At 38.0% G+C, this 21,737-nt stretch overlaps 1 protein-coding gene across 2 annotated transcripts in view; it reads left to right on the top strand.

Annotated features, from left to right (window-relative positions):
• Window positions 1-2,170: 2,170 nt before the first annotated feature.
• The window catches only part of ATP13A4 (ATPase 13A4), a 143,867-nt gene continuing 124,300 nt past the window's right edge, over window positions 2,171-21,737 (top strand). The window contains exons 1-3 of one of the 2 annotated variants that reach the window (XM_064366925.1): window positions 2,171-2,424; window positions 3,844-3,934; window positions 4,855-5,011. In XM_064366925.1, coding sequence (XP_064222995.1) covers window positions 4,949-5,011 — 63 coding nt within the window. In that variant the 5' untranslated portion in view covers window positions 2,171-2,424; window positions 3,844-3,934; window positions 4,855-4,948. Of the gene's footprint in view, window positions 2,425-3,843; window positions 3,935-4,666; window positions 4,714-4,854; window positions 5,012-21,737 lie in introns of those variants that run through there. The other variant, XM_064366924.1, reaches the window with a different exon arrangement.

Below are 21,737 nucleotides of genomic sequence, written 5' to 3'. Positions count from 1 at the left end.
TGCTACCACAGACTATATTTTGGGGCAGATTAGGATAATTAATAATAACAGTAAAGCCTTGAGTTTAGATAAAGTTCTATAACTTAAGGTCTCAGGTAGTTTACAGATACCAGATTTGTGTAATGAGGACTGAGGAGGAAGCTTGAGTCAGCTTATTGGCAATTATGACATGGCAGAAATATTGCACTTGTTTCAGGTTCTACTCCATGCTAAAGACACATGACCTTGAACAACTCTTTGTGACCTCTTTATGACTCAGTTTCTACAGCTTTCAAACGGGGGTGATGATATTACTCACCTCCCTACTTCACAGAGATGTTGCAAAGAATAATGTTTGTAATATGCTGTGAGTTCTCAGATGAAAGATGGAAATTAACATATAATGAAACATTATTACCATTTATCATCACACAATCTAAATGGGCCAGACAAGTGAAGCATCAGCATCCCCATGATCCTGGCAGAGAAACCAGTCCTGCCATTATTTCCATTGAATATGTATTATAGACACTCACAGAGGTTGAGAACTGCTCAGAGCAACAGACATGCTCCTGAAATAATCAAAAGCAAATTGAGATGCCAGATCAGCAGAGGTAGCTAAGTATTTATTTATTTATTTATTTATTTTTCTGTTTTCCATTTCCATTCTTATTTGGGAGAGAGTATTTAAGAAGAAATGAGTGCAGGGAGAGAATCAGAGAATAATCGAAGGAACTTTTCCTCTTGGACATTCCTCTCAATTCTAAGGTATCAATATATGTGTATAATTTGTAGTCCCCAGAATGGGCTGTGTGCCAGCCCTCGTCCGTGCCTTTGCTCTCCATCTCCTTTGTTAATAGTGCTTTCCTTACCCATCTGCATTTATGTAGGCCAGCATAAAACTCCGATCTTTGTGAGAGCTTCCTGGTCTAACTCCCTACTTGAACTTCCTGTTACTCTTGTGTAATTAGCATATTATATAGTTGGTTTTTTTTTTTTATTTTTTTTTTGAGATGAAGTCTTGCTCTGTCGCCAGGCTAGAGTGCAATGTTGCAATCTCAGTTCACTGCAACCTCTGCCTCCTGGGTTCAAGCAATTCCCCTGCCTCAGCCTCCCGAGTAGATGGGACTACAGGCACGTGCCACCATGCATGGCTAATTTTTTGTATTTTTGTAGAGACATGGTTTCCCCATTTTGGCCAGGATGGTCTCAATCTCCTGACCTTGTGATCCACCCTCCCAAAGTGCTGGGATTACAGGCATGGGCCACCACGCCTGGCTGGAATTTATATTTTGGTATTGGTTGTGTTTCTTAATGGACTTAACTTTTCTGGAGCATAATTTATTAAATCTTTATTCTTCATCTATTACAGATCTGGGCATAGTGAAGTTAGTCAAACTCGTGTTAAATGAATGAATGAATGGAATCCTTCAGCAAAATGTCAAGATTAGAATTTAGACCACACCAAATCCTCATCTGCCATTCTCACTATGCCACATTACAACCTGTGAGGCACATACAGTACAGAATAGAAATACTGAAGAGGCACGATTAAGGAAAGAGAGGCTGAATTAAAATCAAACAATGTTTTAAAGAGAAATAGAAGACAACTTAGAAGGTTCAAGAAAACTGTCTACATAAATATAGTATTGCATAGGAAGGACCGAGTCACTTTAGCACTTGATTTCCATAATATGAGAGCACAGGCTGATCAGGAGCAACAGGCATATTTATGGAGTTCAGTTTGCCTTCCATATTATTGTCACTCTTTGCATTAAGCTCAGACCTGGCATTCAGGACCTCCACGCATGGTGTTGGTCTGTATTTTCCTGCCACATGTCACTCCCCTCTTTTTCCTTTAAACACCGCATGCTGCAGTGGGGCTGATGGACTTGCTGTGAACATGGCCATGTGTTTCTCCCTCTGATGACCCCCTTGCTTCAAATGCTCTTTGCTGTGGGCTCACTCTTTGTTCGAGCCTCAGCGTCTCCACCTGTTGTCTTTTTGTCTCTTTTCAAGCAATGCCTTTCTCAAAAGGCTTCCTCCACAAAGAGGCTTTTCTGGTTATGTAAATGCAAAACTCCTTGCAGAGCACTTTGGATGTGCCAAATAAATGTGTAGAAGTGGTATTAGCCTAGGAGCTAGGAACACAGATTGGGAGAGCTCCTTTGCTTAGGTTCAAAAACTCATTCTGTCACTTACTAATGGTTTGAATGTAGGCAAATTATTTAATATCTGCACCTGTGTTTTCTTGTTTCAAATAAGAATGGCCAGAATAGTATCAACCACTGAGGCGTTTGTCAGGATTGTATGCAAAAGAGAGTGTACACTGTTTAGAATAGTGCCTCATACCTGGAAGTGTTCGGTAAATGTTTTCTTTGCTTTCCCAATCTAGCCCTGTTTCTGGATATGCTTATCTTTGTAGACCAAAAGCACTAAATGAGGGTGAGTACTGCCCATACGTAGTGTTGCCATAGATTAAAAATCTAGATGTTTTACCGATAGAACTCCCAAGGAACTTGAAGAAACTCTCTCACTATTGCAGTCCTCAGTTCTACTGAACCATGTTGTGGAAAATAATTTTCCACAGACACTTGATTTTTATAAAAGCTTTTAATGTTCTTAGGGACTTACATATTTGCCTGTTCAAGTTTGGCTTAAATATTGTAACAGCATGATCTGATTTATTTGATATGGTAAGTTTGTATACAGTTTCTCCTCTGGTTCTTAATCAGTTACACACTCATCTCAATCCCACAGTGGTGCATGAGTTGCCAAGTGTATTCAGGAACTCAGCCAAAAGGAAACAGTGCAAATATTGCTGGCGATAAACAGGAGAATGAATTGCTTCTCTCTCACCTGCCCAATAGCACTGATATAGTTTCACCACGTCACATACTAATACTCCTCAACCTCCATCAGTTGAGATGAAATTTGGAATATTCTTGTTTTATATTTTTTTTCTGTAGTAAATATATAATTACTGCCTAGTAAAGCTGTTAAATGTTTAGTTAGTTTTCTTGAGGTTTATTTTTTTTATTGAGGTATGCTTTCAAAATTTATTACATCTTTTCATTGAGATATAATTCACATTTCATAGAATTCACCCTTTTAAAGTATACAGTTCAGTGATGTTTAGTATATTCACAAATTTGTGAAGTCATCAGTAATTCTAGAACATTTTTCTTACCCCCCCAAGAAACCCTGCACTCCTTATAATTTGACCCTGTGATAAAATGTTAATTTTCTTTTCATTTATTTGGTTAAATTGTGTTAGCAATTTTTTGAAACCAGGAGAACTACATAAGTATTTTGTAATTAATATTACAATGAATTTAATTAGCTTAGTTTTTATGTTTATATTTTACTATTTGCTCAAAGTTTTATGCATCCAACACACACACAGACACATGCACACACACACACACACACATTGATCTTGGTCATATTAGGGTTATTTGGGTCAGGTTGGAGATATCATTGCCAATGTAGCTTGAGCAAGGGACAGTGGACATGGGGAAGGTAAAAATAACTATCTTTTATTGAACACCTATTATTTCCCAGGCACTATTTCTTAAAAAACGGTTTTAGGACATAGGTTCTATTATCATCGCCTTTATGTTACATGTGAGCAAGCAGAGGCTAATGGAATTTATATAACTTGTTATATCCCAAGGTAGCGTAACTACCACCTAGCAAAGTCCAAATTTGAACTCAGGCCTTCCAAATTTAGTGCATATGCCCTTAACCCGTATGTCCTAACACCTACTATTCAATTGCACATTTAGTTGAATAATTCTAACAGCACTTGATCAGTGCTGTACAATGTACTTTCACAATGATCTCGTTCCGTCCTCTCAACAGTCCTGTCGGCTGGTACCAGATGAGAAGAGCCAGTTCCTATGGTTAAATGATCTCACAGCAAGGCCAGTGCAGAAAAGCAGCTGGAATACAGGTATTTTGCCAGAGCTAGGGTGCGGGTGTGTTTCTCTACACCACATTGGGACTTCTAGCACTTACCTTAGCATTCTGTTCCAGCTCTTATAATAATAACCCACTTCCCATCATATTTGTTTGGGTGTTTGAATCCCAACATCAACACGAGAGTGGCAAATATGACTTAACTTTTTTATGTAGTCCCTGTGCTCAAGCAATGTTTATTGAATAAATGTGTAAATAAATTAAAAAAGAGTCTTGCCATATAGTCACTTGAATATTTTATTTCTAGCCTTCCTTAAGTGTTGAACCATCAATATTTTATGAAAAGAGTAACACAGACTAGTTTGATTATACCTTTGTTCTTTTTCTACGTGTTTCAGAAAAGTAAACTTAATTTCACATACACATTAAACAGAATGTTTTTTGCATATACAAGGAAATGTGACTACAGATTAGTGATAATTTGCACCTTTTGTAAGCAAAATGCATGAGAGTAGTATTGAAAACCTATGGATTGAAGCTTTCATTAATCAAAGAAAATCCGAGACTCTGTGCACTTCCGCTCACTCCAATTCCTTTGGCCATCTGAATAAAGCAGTGACCTGGGAGTTCTTGCACCCGCTCCTCACTCCTGAGAAGGGTCCTGCCAACTCTGTATTGTCCTGTTGGATTTGCAGTCAGAGGTCTGATGCTGGCAGGCACTGGGCAGGCAATGAGTTCTTTCCCTGTAAGTTGGGTACAAAAAGATCGGCATGGGAGCAGCCTCCTTTGAGACAGCTGCTCTGAGAGAATGCAGTAAGCAGAGAGCAGCCAGAAATTCCTCCTAGCAGAGGGCGACTTGTGGGAGTAGTTCAGTGTGCCAAGTATTGTCATTTGTTGAGGGAAGGTGTGTGCTCAAGGAGGAGTTTTAACCTGGAGGATCATTAACTCTTTTAGTCAGCTGAGGAGCTGCGGTGGCTTGGCGAGTTGGAGTTCGTCCTGGAAGCATCTGCCCGGCAAGGTCAGGGAGGAGGTGTGGAATAACTTTTTCATGGGGGACCAGTTTGAGAAGGGCCAGCACGCTTTGCTCAATGAAGGAGAAGAGAATGAGATGGTAAGATTCTAGCCACATTCCCTTCTTCCCATTCCCACTCCTCAGCCTCCAAGACACACACACACGCACATGCGCACATACACACACACACACGCACCACACACAGAGACTTCTCTGCAATTTCACTCTGGTATTACACGAGAAAAGATCATGTTTGAGAAATCTCTCTATCCTGTAAATGTAACCTCTGACAGCAGAAATTTGCTAGAATGAAAATACTGTATTCATCTTATCAAGAATGTTTTCTTTTTAAATAAAACGGATAGGGAGAGAAGCACCATGCCACTTTATGATTCGTGTTTGAGCCTCATCCGTATAGCAAGTTCTGTTCGAAACACCTAACAATTTTAGGAAATCCCTAATGTGAGGAGTGGTGTATTCCCTGATAGCTAGAAGCAGAAGTTCAGCAGTGAAGCAGGAGTGCAGCTGGGTCTTTGACCTGCTTTTCTTCTCACATGTCTTGTTTACCGAGTCTGTTGGACAGGGAAGACATACAAAATGAACAATTATCAACTTACACACATTTCTGTTTCCTTCTAGAATTTTACTTTTGTGGCTTCCTCATTATAGAGATTAGTTACAGAAAACTTTCAGTAGTTCATTTTCTCCTTTATTTTAGATGTGTTTCTATCTTGAGATCTGTAGGAAAATCAGAGAACTGTAGGAAAATCAAAGATGACTTTCATGCTCATCATGAATTTAAAACTGTATTTCTCAGTTACAATGTAATCAAGAGAGAGTTAGAAATGTGTACTTCTGTTTAATAAGGTCTTTCTGCTAATTGTGTAAGCACAGTCTTTTATGCAAGTAATCATGTAATTAAAATGTTAAAATGTGATGCTGTCATTCAATAATAGCATTTTGTCTTCCTGGAATGAATATGTAAATAACAAACCTGAAAGTTACTTACTTAAATGTTTTCTCAGTTAATTGCTTTAGCCCTGACTATTAAATTCTTTGTTCCTAAACTGGTCTTTCAAGTCTAATCTGCTTATCTGTTCCTATAGCAACAACATTTTTTGGACTTTCAAGAATAGATCCCTTCTGCTATCAAAGCTGAAGAAATTATAAAGAAGTAAAAGGCACATTAATTCAGGTGCCTTTCTTAACCATATCCTTTACTTCGTTCAGATTTGACTGCCAAATGAATTGCCTTCAGCTCCGCCACAAATGTCACCAGAAATGACTTGCTACCTCACTTTAGATATCATCCTTGTTTCTTTCAAGAGTTTTCTTTAGGAAGTGAATGTTTCATTACTCTCGATATTAAGTTGAAAAGTTTATCTTCATCTTGAATACTTTTCACCAGAAGGCAGGGGTTCCTTCCTCTCAAATGTTTTTTTTTTTCTCTCTCTCTCTCTCTTTCTCTTTCTCTCTCTTACTCTTTCATTTAGAAATACACTTACTCTTTTCCAGTACACCTTTTTCTGCTCTTGGACAATTTGTCTTTCAAATGTCAATAAGAATCATTTATTTTCCAGAAGACATTCATGGTTCTAGGGAAACTGTTACCTCTTCCCTAGCATACATATTCCACCAAAGCAATTTAGTAAACAGTTCATCTTCATAAAAGCACCATCAGATGCATCAGGATGTCCACCTAATTTTGTATGCAGCTGAAAGCCCAGTTAGGAGGGGGCCTTTGATATGGAAAGGGACACTGTGTTTTCTGCTGGGCAGTCATTCGGCCAGTAGTCTCAGCAGAGGTGCAGCAATTAGTATGCACTCCTGAGCTCTCCATCCTCTTCTGCCTAGAGAAACCTGGCCACCTGCCTGTTGCTGTTCCCGACACTCTGTTCCTTTTTAACTCACTCCTGCATCCCTTGGCCAGAGCAGTAAACTATAACAATTATCTCTATGTATTCTACATATTTTATAGTGATTTTTAGTATACAGAGCATTTTCTTGGCCACTAGCTAATTTAGTTGTCATCACAACCCCATAAGGTAGATGCTGTGATTCTTACTTTAAACATGAGGAAATTGTTACATAGATAATTTCCCTAAGGTTGCATCAACCAGTAAGTCTAGGAGCTGAGGCACCACACAGGTTAGTTTAAGTTGATAGCTCTTTTGTCTCTGGACGTGAACATAGCCCACTGATACCTTCTTCAGTTCTTCCAGAGAACATTGCACTCTTAACATAACACATTCCCTTTCTTCATAAAGCAAAGCTAAGGAGAACATCAACATCCAATCTTCTTAGATTCCCCAGGATCTATTCTGTTATAGATACTTTGAGTTTCTTTTTTCTTTTAGATAATTCGAGTATCTGAAATAAGTCTGTCTCCTCTGACTTCCGTGTCTAGAAATGTGTCACACCAAAGTGTTTATAGTTAAGTGCTTTATAATATACTTTGCTTGAATCTTTGCAAAAGTAATTTCTCTGGTGGTAGAAATTACTTCAAGTTTCAAGAGAGAAAACATTATAGGGTTTAGACCTCTTGTCAAATAAAGAAGAATATTCTGAGGCCTAAAGATGCCTGGGATTATCTTCCATTTTAGAGTAAAAAAAAAAAAACTGGCCGTGCATGGTGGCTCACGCCTGTAATCCCAGCACTTTGGGAGGCCAAGGTGGGTGGATCAAGAGGTCAGGAGATCGAGACCATCTGGTCAACATGGTGAAACCCCATCTCTACTAAAAATACAAAAATTAGCTGGACGTGGTGGTGGGTGCCTGTAGTCCCAACTACTTGGGAGACTGAAGCAGGAGAATTGCTTGAACCCAGGAGACGGAGGTTGCAGTGAGCTGAGATTACACCACTGTACTCTAGCCTGGGAGACAAAGCGAGACTCTGTCTCAAGAAAACAAACAGAGAAACAAACACCTAAAACAAACAGGAACTAAATAGCAACCCTAGGTGACCTGAAAGTAAGATCCTTAAGTGCAAAGTGAGACGGGAGCCAAAGGAAGAGAAGTTTTTGGAGGGAGAAGGAAGGAAAAGTGAGAAAGTGAGAAAGTGACCTTCGAGGAAGGTTCACCTAAATGACTGCCTCAGAAAGGCTTCCAGGAGGAAACTCTCAGAGAGCACTGGGACTGGAGCAGAGGCCTGGCTCTCAGTAGCCTTGGGCTAGCCTGCTCTAGACACGGTTTGTATACCTGCAAAATAGGACTGGTCTTTCTTACCCTACCCGACTCACAGAGCTCTTATGAAGATCAGTGGAGATAATCGATGTAAACATGTTTTGATAAGTATACAGTTCTGGCAAAGTGTGACCTGCTATTATCTAAATAAAGGTAGAAGGAGCCAGGGCCTTAGCAATTAACCAATTGAATAAATACTACCCCACAAAGATGAGGTCATCTCTTGTCATTTAGTTATACCAAAAGGAATATGTACTTTTATTCATAAGCCATAGAGACCACTTATAAATGGAGAGAAGTTGGGTTACCTTCTACTTGCCTTGTGCATACTTTGGGAAAACACCTACCTTTCCCTTCCTTCCTTCCTTCCTTCCTTCCCTCCTTCCTTCCAATTTATTGACATTTATATGTTTTCAACTAGAATCTATTAATTTTGTAACTGATATTATACCAACCAGTAGTGGGTAGCTAAAAACTAGTAAGTGAAAAAGCACGATAAACTCTTTTTGTACTTCCATGCCATTTGTGAGAACCTAGCAATGGGCACGTAATGTGGCAACAGGGTTGGTGTGTGGTCGTTGCCACATTGGAAGTCCTGTCATGCCTTTAGCGGGAGCTAGGAACATTTTTCTTCACCAATTATTTGGCTCACTTTGATAGCTGATGTTCCTGTTTTCTTCTCTAACACCCGGGAGCAAAAGCCCCTCCCCCACCTCAATAGTCACTTGTTTATTATGCTCCATGAGCACCTCTGAGTCGGTTGCCAATGTTAACGAGTGAACCCACAGATCTCATAGTGGGGGAATTGTGTTCAGGCTGAGACATTTTGTCATTTGAAATGTTCAGGAAGCTGGGCCACTGGCCAAGTCTAATGTCTTTATTCTCCATTCATTGCTGCAGCACTCCCATGAAGTCAACTCATCTTTGATATAAATTTTAGAGGAGTGAGATTTAATTGCTTCTTGAAGACAGGGATCCTGCTTGATTCACGTTTTCTCAGCTTCTCCCTTTCCCTTCCCAATACACCCAGAATTTAACACAGTGCCTGGCACAAAAACTCAGGAGATGATAGCATTATTGCAAGCTCCATTAACTGCAATTTTGCATTCTGAGAACGGGGAGGCAGCAGGGCTCAAAAGTAGGAGTCGTTTGGGTAATTTAAAAAGAAACCTAGAAAATGTTATGTTATTTATTTGGAATGGTCAGTAGTCTCAGGATTTTATCAATTAGTTCCCCTCTCCCCCAAGAATAACAAAAGCTTATTCTTCTGAGTTAATTAGCCATACGGTACTATTTTTCTATGAGATACTTTATCTTTTCATCTATTCATGTATAAACTCAACAAATATTTAAGAAACCTCTACTTTTTTCCGGGAGTCCTCTGTGCTAACCAAGGAGGAGTTTCAAAGAATAGCAAATAGCTTCTGTTTTCAAGGAGCTCACAATCTAGTGGCAGGGCTGAGTACATAATTTGAGGGACCCAGTGTAAAGTGCAAATGAGGTGTACCTTGTTCAACAATTATTAAGAATTTCAGGATATTGATAGCAGACTATTGAGCCAAGTGTAGGGTCCTTCTGAGTGTAGGACTTTCCTGAGTGTAGGACCCTGTGTGACTGCACAGGTTGTGGGCATATGGAGTTGTCTCTGCAAGGTGGGGTACAAGCATAATGAAAGTATGATATAATAGATATTGTGAGAGTTATGCATACAGAGCTGTGGGAACACAGAAGAAGGAACAATTCAGTCAAAGAAAACTTCAAGGGGAAAGATGACATTTAATTTTCCTGGAGTGGTGGGTGATTTTGAAGAACTTTATAAGACATTCTAATGAGTATCTTTTCCAATGATTCTCAAATATTGATCTGTAGAATCAGGTGGGGGAATACACACAAAATAGATTCCTAGACCCCATTCTAGACCTACTGGATTAGAATCTTTGATGGTGGAGCTGGACTTGGTCAGAATGATTGTGATGCCAGCCTGGCTGATACAATGTGGAAGCCACTCGAAGTTTTGAAGCAGGGAGTAATATGGTAGGGCTCCTTAAAGGATATTATATCGTGGAGTGAGCAAGGTTGGTTGGAAGAACAGAGACCAGTGAAGAGGTATTTGAAATAGCCCAGGTGAGAGTAATAGGACTAAACTATAGCCTTGTCAGAGAGGATGCTGAGTAAAGAATGGATTTAATAGATATTTAGATGACAGAATTAAAAAGATTTCATAATGTAAAGACTGGGAGGTAAGAAAGAAAAGGTAACAGGATGAGTAGTTATTAAGGATATCTCTAAGGTTCTTCGCTTGTCCAGTGGGGAAAGATCATGATGTCATTTAATTCTAAAAGTAAAAGTAGGAACAAGTTGAGAGAAGGGATGGCAATAGTAAGAGCAAATACTTATACGGTGATTGATCTGAGCCAAGTTCTGAACTAAGAACTTCACACATGGTAATTTATTTAGTCCTCTCAGCAACCCAGTAAAGAATTATCATCTCTGTTTTATGAATAAGAAAATTTAGGCATATGGAGGTTAAGTGATATTACCAGGTTCATTTGGCAAAGTAAATGGCAGGCTATGGCTTAAGGCCTTGCCTTAAATAGTAATTTGCTGTCTCTCGTTTTTGTTAAATTTTGGATGTACTACTTCAGTCGTTGATGGTAGAAAAAACATCAGGGTGTAATTGAAAGAAACACAACATTAGGAGGCTGGAGACCAGCATTGTTGTGTTGGGTCTAACATTATTTATTCCTACAACCGCAGAGCACTTCCCTTCTCTTGAACATTGCCCTACTTACAAGGTGGAGATAATGTTACCGAAACACCAGGGTTTCAGTCTACGTTCTGCTGCTGGCTGCATAGAAATCCAATCATTGCTGCTGGCTGTCATAGAAAGACAAGTATTTCCAGGAAAGATGGCTTTTATTTGGGTGCTGCAGCTGAGGAAATGGGAGAACAATCTCAAATCCATCTCCTGACTGACTATAATTGAGGTTTATGTAGTAGGAAAGGAATGTATCTACATTGGGTAAACAGGAATTAAGGATGGGTAAGGAAATCATGAGGGATGAGGGGCCTGGTTTCTCAATGTTTGAATGTGATGATCTGGGGAGTTTCAGTTCCTTGATACTATCCGGGAGTCCCGAGGGAGGAACTCAAATAAGACAAATGTTAAATTTCAATCTTCCAGACCTGGAGGGTCAATTTTAATATTTTTATTTTGAAAGACTGTAAACATCACTTCTATGGGACAATTGGGCCAGTTTCAATAATAATACTTTACTGGGTTGAACCAGGGCTCAATGCAGATGATTTCTTCAAGTCCTTTCCAACACACACACACACACACACACACACACAATTTAAACATTTTTAAACACAGATACAACTGCTGTGAAATATCTTAATTAATACTCGATTTTGTTTCAAAGTGCTGTGAGTTTTTTGGTCAAGGTATGAAAACACATATCTGGAAACATTATATCAAGTGGGAACTGGAAATTTATGGCAGTTGTGTCAATTACTCATAAATAAAGAAATAAGGAGTAAATCCATTGGCCAATAATTAACCAGTGCTGAACCTTTTAGGGTCCGCAGGCCCATGGAAGAGCACAGGAACTTGAGTTGGCACTTTGGTGAGGGAGTTGGTCATTTGCTAATGCATCCAGAAGAGATTCATTTTGGGTGCCCGTTTCAAGGCTTTGTGAAGACTAGACAGAGTAGGTTGACTCGCCTAAATGGCCTGTAGCTATTTCTGAGTGCCCTTCATATAAACCTTGGTAAGCTGCCTGAAACCACAGGCTGGGTAGAGTTGAAAGGCAGCTCAGAACACTGTCTCCTCAACTTTTCCCTCAGCCTAAGGCTACTCTTGACAATGAGCACAGCTGTACCTGAAATGCCCCCTCAGAGAAAGAACAAGAGAGGAGGCCCAAATGTCCCGAATGCTTTCCAGAGAAACATAATGTCCCCAGGCCAGGACACTCTGATTTCAGTGGGTACACACACCAGGGCCTTGGATGAAACTGTAATCACTTCAGCATTTTCAGAATCTGTTGACTTCTTGGGGAAACTATGGCTGAAGGATTTTGAAACTCTGGTACTTGAGCTTCAAAATCAGTACTTAGCAGATAAAATTGTGCAAAATGATTACTGTTTTGAGACGAGTTCTAAAACAAAACTATTCAAGAATTAAGTGTGAGTAAATGGAGAGATCTGAGACTGTATCTTATTTCATGTTTATATTTAACATGTCACATTGAATTTAATTTGATACATTTCTGATGAGATGAATTGAAAAATGTGCGCGTATATTACAAGAGTTTCTTCTCTCCTGATTCAAGTGGGTTGTTAACCTCAATCTTACAAAAGGAGGTATTGAGAAACTATATAATTTACCCAAATCTGGCATCTAAGAAGCAGCAAAAACAACTTAAGCATAGGCAGATCGACTTCAAACCTTCTGCTCTTAACTCTGTACTTTCTGCTTTTGATGTAGCCTGTTATTACTAGTACAAGTACTAACACTTACATAAGCCCCACACAGTACTCATTAGTTTAGCAGTTATCTTATACTTTGGGCTTATTTTGAACTTGTGAGAAACAAAACCTCCAGGTCTCTTTTTATACACATCTTAAATCTCTGATCTTCTGGGCATAGAAGTAATTAGGAGCACAGGTGTTGAAGTCAGATCACCTGGATGCTCCTTCGGTTTTTAGCCTTCTGTGCATGCCTGTATTGTAGAAGTGGTCTCTCTTTGTGCTTCTGCTCCTCTCCCAGTGGTATCCTCCTGGGCTAATGACTCAATGTTAGGCTTGTAGTAGAGGTACACAGGGTTATCTGTTGCACTTGTCCAGACTTAGTCTTAGGCAGTCCCTTTGTTATCTTAGCTTCAGGAGTAGTGCTTTGTCAATATTCATATCATATAAGCCAAATCTGTCTTATACTTGCAGTTGGTCTTAGGTGGGAGTTTCTTGCTCCTCCGCTAGCTGTTAATTATATTTGATTTTAATGCAGAATCCTGGTTGCAGAATAGTCAGTGGTAAAATTTTTGCCTTTATCCTTCCTCCAGCCTCAATTGATTTCTGCTTGTGTCCTGGCAGATGGTTTCTTACCTGGAAGTAATTGACCTTTGCCAATGACTATCTCATTTCAGCAGCTTAAATAGGAGAGAAGAGTCCAGAGAAATGAGAGGGAATTTGAGCCTGCCTCCTGGAGCCATCAATCACCTCTTTCAGACATATACTGCCAAAGGGAACTCTCTCTGATGTCCTCCTCTGCCCCTAGTCTGTCTGATGAGCACCAATTGATGCCTGGGAGGAAGGGTTTCTGAGTGTATATCAGCCTCTTTCTGAGTCTCAGACCTTCAGATATGCAAGCTAAACTGATGCTATAGTCCAAACTTGGTCTTTATTAATTTGTTAAAATTTTAGCTCATTTCTTCTTATCACTTGTATGGCAAACATCACTTTCTCCCATGAGCTGCAAAAGGTAAAAAAACATTGTTTTAACCTGTCTCTTTTTGGAAAAACTTATTCTTTGGAATTTGGTTTACTTGATTGCCTTGAAATTTTATCTATCTGATGGGTTCAAGAAAATTTATGACTTTGTGAGTTATCTCAGTTTTTACCTGGTTGTTAGGGTGAGTGTGATGTTCTTTGCAGCATTCTACATTCAGAAGCAAAAATCCTCAAGAGAGACCTTTGAAAATCAGATAAACTATGTGTTAATGATTGTCCTAACCAGTTGGTTAAGATCAGCTATCAAAAGAGTATATGAGGTTGGTTCAGCAAGACTAGTTTAGTGTTTTTATATGCCCGTTTGCCAATGAGGTTGTTTGTTTCTTGTAAATTTGTTTAAGTTCCTTATAGTTCAAGTTCCTTATAGTTTCTGGATATTAGACTTTTGTCAGATAGATTGCAGAAATTTTCACTCAATCTGTAGATTGTCTGTTCACTCTGATAATAGCTTCTTTTGCTGTGCAGAAGCTCTTTAGTTTAATTAGATCCCATTTATGAATTTTTGCTTTTGTTCCAATTGCTTTTGATGTTTTCATCATGAAATCTTTGCCTATGCCTATGTTGTGAATGGTATTGCCTAGATTTTCTTCTAGGTTTTTGGGTTTTACATTTAGGTCTTTAATCCATCTTGAGTTAATTTTTGTATAAGGTGTAAGGATGGGGTCCAGTTTCAATTTTCTGCAAATGCTAGCCACTTTTCCCAGCACCATTTATTAAATAGGGAATCCTTTCCCCATTGCTTGTTTTTGTTAGGTTTGTCAAAGATCAGGCAGATGCAGATGTGTGGTGTACTTTCTGAGATGTCTACTCTGTTTCATTGGTCTATTTGTCTGTTTTTGTACCAGTACCATGCTGTTTTGGTTGCTGTAGACTTGGAATAGTTTGAAGTCAGGTAGCCTGATGCTTCCAACTTTGTTCTTTTTGCTTAGGATTGTCTTGGTTATATGGACTCCTTTTTGGTTCCAAATGAATTTTAAAGTAGTTTTTTTCTAATTCTGTGAAGAATGTCAATGGCACTTTAATAGGAATAGCATTGAATCTATAAATCACTTTGGGCAGTATGGCCATTTTTACGATATTGATTCTTCCTATCCATGAGCATGGAATGTTTTTCCACTTGTTTGTGTTTTCTTTTATTTCCTTGAGCAGAATTTTGTAGTTCTCCTTGAGATTCTTCACTTCTCTTGTTAGCTGTATTTCTAGGTATTTATTCTCTCTGTAGCAATTGTGAATGGGAGTATTGTAATTTGGCTCTCTGCTTGTCTATTGTTGGTGTATAGGAATGCTTTTGAGTTTTGCACATTGATTTTGTATCCTGAGACTTTGCTGAAGTTGATTATTGGGTTAAGAAGCTTTTGGGCTGAGATGATGGGGTTTTCTAGATATAGGATCATGTTATCTGCAAACAGAGACAGTTTGACTTCCTCTCTTCCTATTTGAATACCGTTTATTTCTTTCTCTTACCTGATTGCCCTAGACAAAACTTCCAAGCTGGTTTTTTTTGTTATACTTCACGAGGAGCCCTCTAATAACTCTAGGGTTACACATCCTTAGATACCACTTCAGTGGAAAAAGGAACTTGCCTTTCTTTCAGTAGTCTTAGCCAAATACTCTTTTTTCTCACTGGCTCTGATTGAATCATTTTTTATTTTTAAATTCATGTGTGTGGCCAGAAGAATACCATGCTTGTCATCACATGCCCTCTCCTGGAGTTGGGGTCAGAGTCAACTCTGTGTGAAGCACATCAGCTGCAAATAGCAAAGGGTGTGGTTTGCCAGAATAATATTGGGATATTGGATACTGTTACTTAGAGTGAGAAAAGTGAGGTGGGGTAGTCCAAACAAACAAACAAACAGACAGACAAACAGAATTTCCAGTCTGGTGGTCAATAAATAATCAGTGAACTGAACTGAAAAAATAGTGTTTAAAGTTTTCAGGTCCCTGAAGGTGATTTTTTTTTTTTTTTGCCAGAGAAAATATAAAATATAGAGTTTTTCTGTTGGTGCTTTAGTTATCTGTGAGCTGGTAGAAAAAGGCTTTTCAAAAAACATATTACTTCTTTTTTTCAGATTTTAAAAGTGAAACATGTTTAATGAATAAAATGTATAAAATATAGAAAATTATAATGTAAAAGAAGAATCAAAATGATACCATCACCCACGGCAAATACCATTAGTATTTTGCTTGATATATTTACCTTCCAGTCTTATTTTGATTGTGTTTCACCTTTTTTCCAATTAAATTTAACATCATACTGCATGATTTTATGTTGTTTCTCTTTGTATATTATTACTTAAATTTCCCTTGTGTTATTAAAATACTTAATAAACATTCTTTTAATGGCATATAATAGTATTTAATAATTACCCTACTGATATACATAGATTGCCTTCTATTTAGCATTACTAGTAATATTGCAGGAAATATTTCTGTGTATAAATCTTGTCTTGTGTTTTGTATAAGCTAGAACCTTTTTTTTTTTTTTTTTTTTTAAAGGCAGAGAGCCTTAGTGACCTAAACTCCTGCCCTTTGGAGGGCTGTACATTTGTAAGGCCAGTTTGGCTTTCAATACTCCTCTCAGGAGTAAAGATCTATACTCAAGCAGAACTCTTCTCTTCATTAGTGGCTTAATTGTCATGAGGGATGTGGTTTTGATGCTCAGAATTGCCATATTTGCCATTCACCATCACAGAGAAGTATGAGGAAGAACTATGAGATAGACAAGTCATGAAGCTTCTCTTTGTTCAAGGGATTTCCAGAAAGGCACTATATTCATTTAAAGGATCAATTCTGACCAAGCGGAACATGTTACAGGGTGAACAGAGCTCTAGCAACAAACTAGGGGGCTTCATATTTCATTTCAGAAGTTTCCAATGTATCTTCTCCCTGCTGTTCCTACCCTATGAGGAATAAATACAAGTAAAAATTCCTATTATCTTGGTATTGAATTCTATCCTCTATGGTCACAATTGTAGTACTTGTTTTTTCAATAAAGTCTCGATTGTGGAGGCTTTCAACTTTATGGGGAGATAAATTCAATCATCTTCCTTCTGAACTTTTACACAAGGTCTCAGTGCAGGAAAAAATTTAGAGTTTTAACAACATGGAAACAATTACTCACGGAGTGTCCGTGTATAAAGTAAGTGGCCAACTGAAAATAGCAAAAGAATATGCAAATATGCCTAATGATAATAATAGTTAACATGTATTGACTAATCAGTAGGTCCTGTAGCCATTACTGAGCATTTTCATGTGATACTTTATTTTCAATTCACAATAACCCCTTAGGTAGGCACTAACTATCACTACAGGTGCAAAGACTAAATGTTTCTGTTGCATACCATGGTGAGCAGGTATATGCAGACCCATCTCCAAAGGTTCAGGGTGCTGAGAGGCTGAAGAAAGAAACTGACAAATCCAGTTTCTCAGAAAGAAACATTTAATAGGGACTTATGCACAGAAGTGATACCTTAGGCAGCTGTGTGATGGTGGATTCTTGAGCCCTCCAGAAAGTTTTCCTGCTCCAGCCAGCGTTTAGATTACAGCATGTATCCTGTCTCAGACCCTCTTGTGCAACTTATGCCCACTGGGGAAGTTAGATACACTTCTTTATGAGAAGTTGTCTGTGCTGCAGGCATCGTTTCTTGATCTTGCTGCAGGAATGCCTTGGTAGATAGGAGTCAAACCTTGGCCATTGTGGTGGTTTTGCTTCAAGATGGTGTTACTCTTGCCATGAACAAATTGTTTTCTTGCATGTTGTTTCTTGATGGCAGGGGTCTGCAAGCTGTGACCCATTGGGAAAATGGCCCATTGACTGCTTTTGTGAATTTTTGTTGAAAAATAGCCACCTACATTTGTTTACATATTGTTTCTTCCTGCTTTTGCAGCAGATCTGAGTAGTTGTGGGAGACAATATGGCCCACAAAGCTTAAAATATTTTCTATCTGGCACATTACAGAAAATGTTAATTCCTGCTCATTTCCTTTTTGGTCTTATATTATTAATAATGTTAATGTTATTATTATTATTAACCTTTCCTTTATTGCCCCTAGTAAAATATTACTTATTAGAATTGTCCAACTGCTTTCATCTGCAAGTGCTGAAAAGGCCTGGGCTGAGTGGCATTCAAGGATTTGCACAGGCAGTAAGTGAAGTCAGTAGATATTCACAAACCGCTGTGTTCCTGTTTAAAGGCTGTTTTTGTTTTGTTGTTGTTGTTTTTAATGTGGATTCATCCATTAACAATTAATTTTGTGTGAGGAGCTTTCCCTTGCCTGCCCTCTGTTTTTTCCATCTCTAAATAGCTGTAGATCTGTAGGTGCTGTCTGATTTGGTTACTCACCTGTCTTCATTTTAAGGTTACTTGGACCTTTACATAACCAGCATAAACATTTTTGTCCAGACCTGTAAGAAACTTCACCTGCTGGAAATAGTGCAGCCCATTTGTAACCAAGAGCCAATGGATCCTTAGACTCTCAAAAGTGGTGAATTTCAGATATAAAAGTAACTTGGGGCTGGGCGTGGTGGCTCACCCCTGTAATCCCAGCACTTTGGGAGTCTAAGGTGGGTGGATCAAGAGGTCAAGAGATCGAGACCATCCTGGCCAACATGGTGAAACCCCATCTCTACTAAAAATACAAAAATTAGCTGGGCACGGTGGTACACGCCTGTATTCCCAGCTACTCAGGAGGCTGAGGCAGGAGAATCACTCGAACCCAGGAGGCGGAGGTTGCAGTGAGCCGAAATCGCGCCACGGCATTCCAGCCTGGGTAACTGAGTGAGACTCTGTCTCAAAAAAAAAAAAAAAAAAAAAACTTACTTGGAGGTAACTACTCGAGCTCGTTTATTTCTTAAAAAAGATATTTGGAGATTCACATGCAGTTGTAAGAAATAATAGGAGATTCTGCATACCCTTTACCCAGTTTCCCTCATTGGCAATGTCTTGCAAAACTATAGTACAACATCACAATCAGAATAGTGACATTGATACAGTCAAGACACAGAATGTTTCCATCACCCCGAGAAAACTTCGTTTTATTTTTTTATAGCTACATCTATTTCCTTCCCACCTCTATCTTCTCCTTAAGCCCCAGTAACCACTAATCTACTCTATTTCCATAATTTTGTTGTTTCAAGAATGTAATTATACAGTAGGTAACCCTTGATACTGGCTTTTTTTTTTTTGCTCAGAATAATTCTTTGGAAAGTGATCCAGGTTGTTGTGCATCAGTCGTTTGTTCCCTTTTATTCCTGAGTAGTATTCCATGGTGCTGTGGTTTATTTAACCACTCACTCATTGCAGGACATCTTCTCAGTTGTTGCCAGGTGTGGTTCACAGGTGTTTTCTCTCAGTGAGTAGTTTTTCTTTTCCTCTTCTTAACAGGCTCTTCCACAAAGCAAAAGTTTTAATTTTGACAAAGTCCAATTTGTCAATTTTCCCTTTTATGGATAACACTTTACATGTCTTTTGTGTCTAAGATGTTTTCAAGTCTAGGAACTCTTTGCCTAGCCATGTGTTCTGAGATTTTGGCCAACTTTTTTTCTTAAAGTTTTATGTTTTATATTTAAATGTGTGATCCATTATGAGTTAATTTTTGTGTAAGATATAAGACTTAGGTTGAAGTTTTCTTTTTCTTTTTCTTTTCTTTTTTTTTTTTTTTGCCTATGGATGTCCAATTGGTTGAACACCATTTGTTGAAAAGTCCATTTTTTCCTGCTTTTGCATATGTGGCAAAAATCTGTTGGGTATATCTGTGTATGTCTGTTTCTCAGTTTTCTCTTCTATTCCATTAGTCTATATGCCAATGCCATACCGTCTTGATTGTGGTATAATTTTATGATAAGTGTTGAAATCAGGTGGACTGATTGTTTTCACTTCACTATTTTTCAAAATTGTCTTAGCTATTATAGTTTATTGACTTTTTAATATACATTTTAGTATTAGCCTGCTTATATATGGAAAAATCTTACTGGGATTTTGATAGATATATTGCATTAAATCTAGATATCAATTTGACAAAAATTAGAATCTTTACTATGTTGAGCTTTCCAAACCATGAACATGGTATCTCTCTCTATTTGTTTAGATCTTCCTTCATTTTTTCATAAGCTTTTTGTAGCTTTTGGCATATAATTTCTGTATGTATTTTGTTAAATTTACATGTATTTCATTTCTTTTGAGTCATTGTAGTCATATTTTTAATTTCAGTACCCATATGTTTACCAGGATATAGAAATAAAATTAATATTTGTATGTCTGTATCATATCCTGTGACTGCTAAAATCACTCAATTCTAGGACGTTTCTTTTGGGTAGATTCTTGGGTGTTTGCTACAGAGAAATTGTATTATATGTAAACAGAGTAAGTTTTATTTCTGTATGCCTTTTATTTCCTTTTCCCTTGTCTAGCTACAAATTCTAGAACAATGTTGAGTAAGAGTGGTGAGAGTGGACATTCTTGTCTTGTTCCTAATATTATGGGGAAAACATTCAGTTTTTTACCATTAAATATGTTACTGTAAGTTTTTTTAAAAAATTCCTTATTAAGTTGAAAAAATTCTCTTTTATTTCTACGTTTTTGAGAGTTTAAAAATCATGAATAGGTATGAATTTTTGTCAAATGTTTTTTCTACTTTGGTGTGATCATGTGATTTTTCTTCTTTAGACTGTTAATATGGTGGTCTGCTAAATCAACAATGATTGATTTTTTTTTTTGAGGTTGAAGCAGTCTTGCATCCCTGAATTAAACCATTACTAGGTAGTGTGTTTTAACATATTGCTGAATTATATTTGCTAAATATTTTGTTAAGAAAATTTGTTTCTATATTCCTGAGGGATGTTGGTCTATACTTTTGTTTTTTGTACTGTCTTTGTCTTATTTTGTTATCAGGGTAATGCTAGCTTCATAAATTCAAATGGAAAAGAGTTCACTCTCTTCTACTTTCTGGAATAGATTTCATAGTAATAATATTATTTTTTCTTTCAATGTTTGGTAGACTTTTTTTCAGTGAAACTATCTAGGCCCAGAGATTTCTTCTTGGAAAAGAATATATATGTGTGTGTGTGTGTGTGTGTGTGTGTGTGTGTGTACCAAAAACTGCTAGAACTGGAAAGAGAAGTGGGAAAATCCATAATGAAAGCCAAAACCTTTATTTATTTATTTTTTTTGAGACAGAGTCTCACTCTGTCGCCCAGGCTGGAGTGAAGTGGCATGATCTTGGCTCACTGCAACCTCTGCCTCCCAGGTTCAAGTGATTGTCCTGCCTCAGCCTCCCAAGTAGCTGGAACTACAGGTGCCTGCTACCATGCCTGGCCAATTTTTGTATATTTAGTAGAGATGGGGTTTCACAATGTAGGCCAAGCTAATCTCAAACTCCTGACCTCAAGCGATCCACCCGCCTCAGCCTCCTAAAGCGCTGGGATTACAGGTGTGAGCCACTGCATCCAGCTGAAAGCCAAAGACTTTAAAACCCCTCTTCCAATAATTCATAGAACAACAAGACACCAAATCAACAAGGATATAGAAGACGTCAAGAACATCATCAACCAACGGAACTTAATTGATATTTATTGAACAGTCTAGCCAACAATAACAAAACATGCAGTCTTTTCAAGTTCTCATGGAATATACATTCAGATGGACCATATCCTGGGCCACCAAGCAGACCTCAACTAATTTAAAAGAATTAAAATCATATAACATGTTCTTCAATCAGAACAGAACTGGAAATCAACAATAGAAATGTAACAAGAAACTCTCCAAACCATTGGAAATTAAAGACTTTTGAATAATTCATAGGTCAAAGGGGAAATCTCAAGAAAGAAACAAAAAATAAACACATTAAACTGAATGTAAGTAAAGGCATGCATATCAAAATTTGTGGAACACGACTCAAAGCAGTGCTGAAACTGAAATGTATGGCACTAACTGCACATATTAGAAAAATAAAGTTTCCAATACAATAATCTAAGTTCCCCTCTCAAGAACCTTGAAGAAGAGCAAAGTAGCCCAAGGTGAGCAGAACAAAGGAAATAATAAAGATAAAAACAGAAATCAATGAAATTGTGACTAGAAAATCAAAACAGAGCTGGCTCTTTACAGCAAGACTGAGAAAAAAAGAAAAAGAGACCA

This window comes from Aotus nancymaae, unplaced genomic scaffold (assembly GCF_030222135.1).
Source record: "Aotus nancymaae isolate 86718 unplaced genomic scaffold, 86718_ANA_hifiasm-v0.15.2.pri h1tg000067l, whole genome shotgun sequence".
NCBI lineage: Eukaryota > Metazoa > Chordata > Mammalia > Primates > Aotidae > Aotus > Aotus nancymaae.
This window is presented reverse-complemented; position numbering and strand designations above follow the sequence as displayed.